This window comes from Lathyrus oleraceus, chromosome 6, assembly GCF_024323335.1.
Source record: "Lathyrus oleraceus cultivar Zhongwan6 chromosome 6, CAAS_Psat_ZW6_1.0, whole genome shotgun sequence".
Lineage (NCBI taxonomy): Eukaryota > Viridiplantae > Streptophyta > Magnoliopsida > Fabales > Fabaceae > Lathyrus > Lathyrus oleraceus.
This window is the reverse complement of record NC_066584.1, coordinates 1,715,709-1,724,536: the sequence shown is the minus strand read 5'-3', so window position 1 is coordinate 1,724,536 and position 8,828 is coordinate 1,715,709. Positions and strand designations below refer to the sequence as shown.

General features: G+C 36.1%; 1 protein-coding gene across 1 annotated transcript; it reads right to left on the bottom strand.

Annotated features, from left to right (window-relative positions):
- Positions 1-5,299: 5,299 nt before the first annotated feature.
- Positions 5,300-8,149, bottom strand: LOC127093448 (uncharacterized). The gene is made up of 3 exons (XM_051032374.1): positions 7,940-8,149; positions 6,825-7,191; positions 5,300-6,743 (listed from the first exon to the last, which is right to left on the bottom strand). Exons 1-3 carry the CDS (start codon positions 8,012-8,014, stop codon positions 5,581-5,583), a joined length of 1,605 nt encoding a protein of 534 aa, XP_050888331.1. The 5' UTR covers positions 8,015-8,149; the 3' UTR covers positions 5,300-5,580.
- Positions 8,150-8,828: the final 679 nt, after the last annotated feature.

The window sequence follows — 8,828 nt, the reverse complement described above, 5'->3', positions numbered from 1 at the left end:
GCAAATAAAGCGAATATCTGAGCTTCACCTTTCACCAAATCCCCTATCTGCCTAGCAGATAGAAATCTTGCCTCATCATTCTCACCAACTTCAGAAAACCGCACCGTCTTCCTATAGCAGTCGATGAACACGCCATAGAATCCTAGCCAATTCATTCCCAGGATAATATCAATTTGGTGCAAGGGTAAGCACACCAAATCCACCACGAACTCCTTCTCGAAGATCGTCAATTGACAACCTCGACAGACAACAGAAGTTTTCACAGAACCATTAGCAGGAGTATCTATCACCATACTTCCGCCTAGGGACGACATAATCATACCAATCCTGGCCGCACACTCATACGAAATAAACGAATGAGTAGCACCAGTGTCAACAATAGCAAGCAATTCAACATTATTAATCAAGCAAGTACCTTTAATCAGATTATCTTCCTTAGGAGCTTCAGTCCCACTCAGAGCAAACACCCTACCAGTAGTATGAGCTGCAGTAGCCGCCTTCTTCGGTTTCGAGCACTGCGAACTGATATGGCCCTTCTCGCCACAATTAAAACATGTCGGACCAGCATCCTTACATTCAGTAACTCTATGACCAGCCTGACCGCATCGGAAACACCTCAGCACTTTCTTGGTACAGCTATCAGCACGGTGGCCTGGCTCGCCACACTTGAAACATTTACCAGCTATGGAAGATCCTCCCCCACTTGGCTTCTTCTCATCTGCCACTTTCTGCTTACCTTTGCCATTTGGAGATGCATAAGGACTACCACGATCCTTATTCTTCTTCTCGCTAAGACTCTTGTAATGAGCAGTCCTAGCCTTGCTATCTTCATCAAATATCCTGCACTTATTAACCAGTGTAGGAAACCTACGAATCTCCTGGTAACCAATGCCTTGTTTGATCTCTGGACGCAACCCATTCTCAAACTTGACACACTTGGATTCCTCAGCATCAGCATTATTATAGTGAGGGCAATACTGCACCAGCTCTTCAAACTTCGAAGCGTAGTCAGCAACAGACATGTTACCCTGCTTCAGTTCTAGAAATTCCATCTCCTTCTTACATCGCACATCAGCAGGAAAATATTTCTCCAGAAAGGCCGTCTTGAACCTTTCCCAAGTCATCTCAGCACCTGGTACTGCAATTCTCTGACGAGTGTTATCCCACCAGTTTTCAGCCTCTTCAGATAACATATGCGTACCAAACTGCACCTTCTGTGCTTCAGTACACGTCATCACCCGGAAAATCTTCTCAATTTCCTTCAGCCAAATCTGAGCACCATCTGGATCATAGCGCCCTTTGAATGTAGGAGGGTTATTCTTCAGAAACCTTCCCAAATTCCTAAACTCGTCGACCGGCGGATTCTGCTGCGCCTGCATAGCCTGTGCCATAGCAGTCAAAGCCTCAGCAATCACACGGTCGCTTTCTCCAGCCATACTCTGCACAACACAACCACAACCGTTAAATATCGACAGTGTCATTTACACTAATCGACCAACAGGGAAAACCTCCCATTATGACTCGACTGGACTGACCATGCTCTGATACCACTAATGTAACACCCTTCTACCCCAAACGACATATTTAAATTGATTATCAGAGTACAACATGTAGAAGAGTTTACATTTCTTAAAACATAACACTTATCGCATCACAACATAAAACATATTATTTATTTGATTTAAAAATTCGCAGCGGACAACAACATAATTATTATAATAATGTGTCAACATGATCTCAACGAAACATCTCAACAATTATTCAACATAAACAACATAAATAAAGATAATTTGGCTATCGAATCCCATAATCCCCGGTGTCACATGACCAGAGCATTTGACTTGACTCTGTAGAATAACTCTACACTTATTCTTCGAACCTCAACAATAGCTACTCCACTTTATCTGCACATTGCTCATCATAGATGAACATAAACACATGCAGAAGGGGTGAGAACTACATTATTAAATAATAATATAACGACAGAAATATAAACATAAATATATTTCACATATGCCAACACAATTCATCATAATCATCATAATCCATAAACTCATGAACATCAACAACACAACACAGCAAATGCAATGCACACACCCATGCATGACTCAACACGACTCGGTATACCCATTTTGTGACCACTACAGGATCACCACTCCCAGATTCATCACCATAGAATCCGAGTTCCCCGCAAGGAACCAAGCCTCTCAACAAGCCCGGAGTCAACAACATCATTGGAACTCAGTCCGTTCATCACTAGGCATCGGCCTTTCATGAATGCATGCACACCAAGCATTCATCATAATCAACATAGCAACAACAGCATCATATAGTCATATTATCATCATCATTAACACATTCTATCATAAGAGCATATCACATCATGCCACATAATCAAACATAGTATTATCGCACTCTACTAATATCTATACCACTCAAGCAACGGGAATTGATCCCTCGTATACTATGCATCAGCTAAGTTACCTTGCTCAGCCTAAACAACCGAAACTGCACCACAACAGCTAGAAAAGACCACAAGTCTGCCCATACGCGTATTGCCCATGCTCATACGCGTATTGCCCACGCTTGGCCAAATCCATACGCGTATTGGCCATTCCCATACGCGTATGCTACGCGTATCACTTCCCCATACGCGTACCACCAGAGACCATTTCACGTTCAAAATTCCATCTCTTTCACTCATACGCGTATGACATACCCCATACGCGTACCACATCCAGGGATACGCGTATCACACGCGTATGGCGCGTACCAGCGCCAAAACTCCCTTTCCTAAGCCCTCCCATACGCGTATTGCCTAGTGCCATACGCGTATGACCAGAATCCAGTTTTCCAGATCTGCTATGGGTTTTCTCTGCTACGAACCTGTCCAATTCAACCGTTCACAGTCCCAATTTCACACAAAATCACTCATATCACCTAACACGAATCATACCCTATTTTATCTCACAATTTCTAACACTATTGCATCTAATTCTTACGAATTTCCTTCGGTTAAAATCCCAATTTCGTTCATACAATATTCCATCATTTTCAGCATATTATTGTTTAATAAGGTTCAGACCCCTTACCTCTTTGGATTGAAGGAAGCTCTGAGCAATCTTTGGCCTTTTCCTCTTCCTTCTCTCTCTCTTCAGCGCTTCTCCCTTTTCTGACTCTGAGGCAAAATACGTGAAAATGAAAACCTTCAGTTATCTCCTTTGGCCTCTTTTACCCAATTCCACTTTTACCCTTCCACTCTTCATATTCCAATTATATTATTTATTTAATTATTATTAAAATAAATAATATCTATAATAATAATAATAATAATAATAATAATCATCCAATAATTCAACTTTATTTAATTAAATTAATAAAATACTATTAACTCAATTAAATAATTCTCTTATTTTAATCGGGGTGTTACAGTTTCTCATCAAAATTAGAGGCTTTTGACTCCTGAGACCTACCATGTCTTTTCTTGGCCTCCAACCAAGACCGCTTCTGGTCCTTCTTGACAAAAAGAAGCTTTCTGAGCCTATTTTACCTCTCTCTCAAAGGTTCTTTCAATCATACGCAACTCTTGCACCTCTAGACTGCTTTGCAACTCTTCTATTCTCATGGTGCTCAGATCCTTAGAATGTTCAATTGCTATAATGATATAATCGAATTGAGGAGTAAGAGATCTAAGTACATTCTCAATGATACTTTATTCGGAGAGAGTTTCTCCACACGACTTCATCTCATTTGTGATCAGAATCACTCTAGAGATGTAGTCAGGTACCTTCTCATTGTTCTTCATGCTAAGATTCTCATACTATTTACGTAGAGACTGAAGTTTTACCTTCTTCACTGAACCAGTGCGTCCCACACAACCTTCGTCATTATCGAATCAACGATTTTTTCAAACACATTCACATCCACATACTGATGGATGTCGAACAATGCCTTATGATCCTTCTTTCTCAGATCTTGCTGAGCATTTCTCTGTGCATCCGTTGCATTTTCTGGAAGTGCAACCTAGACGTAATTGTCATTGACGAGATCAAGAATATCTTGAGCGTCAAACAATAAACGCATCTTAATCATCCAACGATTCTAGTTCTTGTCATCGAACACTGGAAGCTTAGTACTCAGATTATCATTCCCGTTCATGTTCAACCATATGCAAAAGCTCATATCTCACCAAACACTAGTGTTTCCCAATCCCACGGTGATTAAGAAATGTGATTCTGTTATGATTCCAAACATGTTCCTCTAAAAAAGGAAGTCACATCATGTTCAATACTCCATAGGGAAAAAATTCCCCCAACACACATGTCCAATTTTTTTACATAATGGTTTCATCTTCTCCATCTCTAATTTATGAGTAATACTTAGTGGAATTTTTTTTATATTGTTCAATTATAAGGAAGAAAATAATATATTTTTTTAATTTGAGTGATGAGAAGATGACCTATCGTTCAAAGAAATTGATTACATTATCAAACAATGTTAATGATTTGAAGAATGATGGTATAGTAATTAAGACTGGTGAAAACTAAAGAAGAAAATTATTTTTTTAGTTTGTTTTATAATTTTTTTTTGGATTTTGATCATTTTGTTGATCATAAAGACCTTGTTGAACTAATGTATTTTATTGTAATATTGATGATTATGTTGTTGTTATAATTTTATTGACATGTTGGAGTATGTTGTTAAGAATTAATGAAATAAGTTCATGAGTATTGTTTTTTTAATATTGTAATAAATGTTACCCGTTTTTATGGGTTAGAATTTTGATCATTATGTTAACGTTTATATATGTATCTTCTGAATTTTAACAGTGAATTTTAGATATAAGTATGTTATATAAGTTAGTTTAAATAATATGTCCTATGTTGAATAACGAGTTATTTATATATTAACACTTCTTTCTACTATTTAAAAAGTTTATATATATTGTCATATCTTGTCAATAAAAGGATATTGTCATATCTTGTCAATAAAAGGATTGGGTTGCGTTAAGGATTTTGCCTAGGGTTATAATTTTGGTTGAGATATTTTTCTGGTTTCTTTTGAAACAGGTGTTAGTACCTTTAGGTTCATCTTTAATACAATTTATTGGCTTATAAAAATAATTAGACAGGTGATTTTAGAATTATTATAAAATTAAATTTTGATATGTTCGGTTCCTCTTCACAACCAATTTATTATATAAAGGTTTTCATTGAATTCAATTCATTTTCATTGAATTAAACTCATTTTCATTCATTTACAACTCAACTCAATTTAGACAGAACCAACTTTAAATAAGTAGGTGAAACAATAAATGGATTAAAAGTCTGTATTTTTTCACAGTATGTACAACACATTCTCCCAATCCCATTGCAGAGGTCAGGTGGTATCTTAGTAAAACGTACATCAATAATCAATCATGTTGACGTAAACAATATGTATCTCATTCTGTGCCACAATGATATCTATATAGATGTATTTTCTGTTTGGAAAAAATAATGCAAGGGTTCTTCCAATATTGCAGAACACTGGCTTCTAAAAAAAGCTAACTCTAGGCCTACAAAAAAATTTCCACAAGAATCAAAATGGAACTGTGTAAGGCAAAGCATACACTTCAACCTCAGGCATATATTGAGCCCTAGGAGGCCATTGAAATTTTGAACACGGAATGGCATCATCAATCTTCTGTTTCTTGGAGACAGACTTTGATTCTGTCAGTGCAGAACTAAATAACCAATCTTGATCCACTGCGTCAAAACAATCATACGTTACCAGAGGAATTTTAAGTAAGGAGTTATATAAAGATTCCATCCTTAGACTTTCTTCGTCAACTGTTTCATTTGCTGTTGATGCTGTTGGAGCATCAACGGGAACCAATGGCTTCGAAGGAGCATCAACAATTGAATTGTTCAATGGTTTGCAAACTACTTTGAGCTGACTGGGGGTCTCATCTATCTTCGACAATGGTGGTCTGCAAACTTTGGAGGCAGAAATTACAGGAGGCTGATTCGGGGTCTCACCTTTCTTCGGCAATGGTGGTCTGCAAACTTTGGAGGCAGAAATTACGGAAGGCTGATTCAGGGTCTCGTCTTTCTTCGGCAATGGTGGTCTGCAAACTTTGGAGGCAGAAATTACGGGAGCCTGATTCGGGGTATCATCTTTCCTCAATGGTGGTCTGCAAACTTTGGAGGCAGAAATTACAGGAGGAGGATTTGGGGTATCATCTTTCCTCAATGGTGGTCTGCAAACTTTGGAGACAGGGAGGAGGGTTTCAACTTTGTTCAATGGTGGTCTGCAAACAGCAGAATTTCCAAGTTGCAAGGTTTCAACTTTTTTCACTGGTCCACATTGCAAGTTTTCAACTTTTTTCACTGGTGGTCTGCAATTTACAGGCAGGAGGGTTTCAACTTTTTTGGACGGTGCTCTGCAAACTTGGGAGGAAGAATGATTTTCAACTTTTTTCAATAGTGGCCTGCAAATTTGGGAAGTAGAAATTCCAGCTAGCTCATTTGGGGTCTCAACATTCTTCAATGGTAGTCTGCAAGAGGCAGAACTTACAGGGAGCTGATTTGGGTTCTCAACTTTAGTGATACCCTGCAATGGCCGTTGAACTCTTTTTGTTTTCTGAATAATTGAATCTGAAATTCCAACACTTCTTGAAGAAGAACCCAATTGAAACCCTTTTTTAACTTCCTCAGGTTCTCTATGTTTCCTCAATGGAAGTCGAATTCTAATACCGGTACCTGTTTCGCATAAAAGTACACATCAGATATTTTTCAACATAAGCTGAAGAATGTAATTAATCAACGTTATAGCTAACTCACCATGATCTTTGCTAGGTAACAAGGTGTCCCTCTTCCTCTTACTGCTTTGAGAGCTGTCAGATGAGTAAGGCTCTTGAGGAGAAGAGACGGGTTTGTCAAGTTCCTGTGTAATATCACTCTTCTCAAAATGCTCATTCTCATAATATTCACCCTTTTGTAACTTTCCAATGTCTTTTGGTTCCTTTACTTCATTCGTAAGCTTGAGCTTTGAATCTTTTTTAGTTTCTTCTTTCTCCCTTTTCCTTTTCTCCTTCCTCTCCCTCTTCTTTTCCTTCCTCAACTTCCTCTCCTCCTTAGTCTCATTCCTATCCTTCTTGTCCTTTTTCTCCTTCCTGTCTTTAATGGGCTTCTCCGTATCCAATTGGATCTTTAAAGCACCATAACAAGATTTTCAAAAAGAGGATAGGGAATACTAAAGAAGCAAACATTCTAAATGCAAGCATTTAAATCTTGCTTCAAGACCAGATAGGGAAAAAATCAAGTAATCAAATCTCTTAAGTATCATGCCACAATATTGTAACAGAGGATCAAGAACTACCTACATAAAAACAATGACTATTGATGTCAAGAATTACTACCTACATAAAACTAACACTATCGATATCTTACTCATATCTAGCATAATCAGTCACATAAATCCAAAATGATTCATGATAACCCAAACCCCAAAACGAATACATCAATCTACAATCTATAAAATTGATTTGAGAAAAGTCACTTCATTTTAGTTAAAATTAATTACACTTACCAATAAATATTTTAAAAAGAATTACATGAGTTTGTCAAACCCTAATGTGTTAACATTTTGCAAAGTATATTATTAAAAATCCCATTTAACAAACTACGAAAGAAAAAACCCTAATCAATATAATCCAGATCTATTCAGAAGAAATTCACATGTCTCAATTCAAGAATTCCAGATCGTTGTAACAAATCGAAAACCTATTTTAAAACAATTTCGATGAGATTAATTAATACTAATCACAACCATCAATCATTATCAGAAACCAAAGAAAACCCTACGGAACAATTGATTATTATGTCATAAAACAAACAAAAACGAATGAAAATCACACGTTGAGCACAAACGCAAAATCGAAATTGGCTCAACAAACCTTAATCGATTCTTCGATCAAGGTATCGGTATTCCTCAAATACCCTGGAGGTGGGAAAGAGAAGCAACGAGACATGTTCAATGAAAGAGTGAGTGTCTTCGATTGAAAATGATAAGAAGCACAGAGAAAACCCTAAGATCTGTGGCGGCGATAAAAGGGGGCAAAGCAGAGAGAAAACCCTAAGATCTGAATGGCATATGACAAATGAGAAAAAGCTTGGGTAAGGGTTCGTATTTATAGCCAAACTAACCGACTCTCTCTCAACATCATCAATCACGCGTATTTCGCCTTTTGGCTATTACCATATTACCCTCATCTATATTCTTAAATATCTTTTTTAGAGATATAGTATATCACTAATCAATTTAAACATGTTAATTAAAAAATAATAATTAAGATATATTCATGATTTTTTTTTTTATTTTAAAAACTCCATTACAAAATGGACATCAACGTTCATATTCGAATTTAAAATTTTAATATTGTGTCTGAATTTGTAAAAAATATTAGTATTCTTCTTATTTATAATTGTGTCTGAATTTGTAAAAAAAAATCTTAGTATTCTTCTTATAAGTTAAAAAAATTATGTTAAGAAAGACTCTCAAATTAAGATAAATTATTTTGTTTTTATATTCATATTTTTATTGTAGCATACATTTAATTTGGTTATTAGTATAAATTTAATGTTCTAGAATGTTGATTTTCTTTTTTTTATAAATAAACATTGAACTTTTGTATAGATTTTTATATTTTATTTTATTTTTTAATTAAATTATTTTATTTATAATATTTTTTCTTTATTTATTCAAATAATGCAAGATATATAAATTTATTTAATTATATAACTTGACTTTTTAAATAAGAATAAGGTTTTATAAATTTGACTACT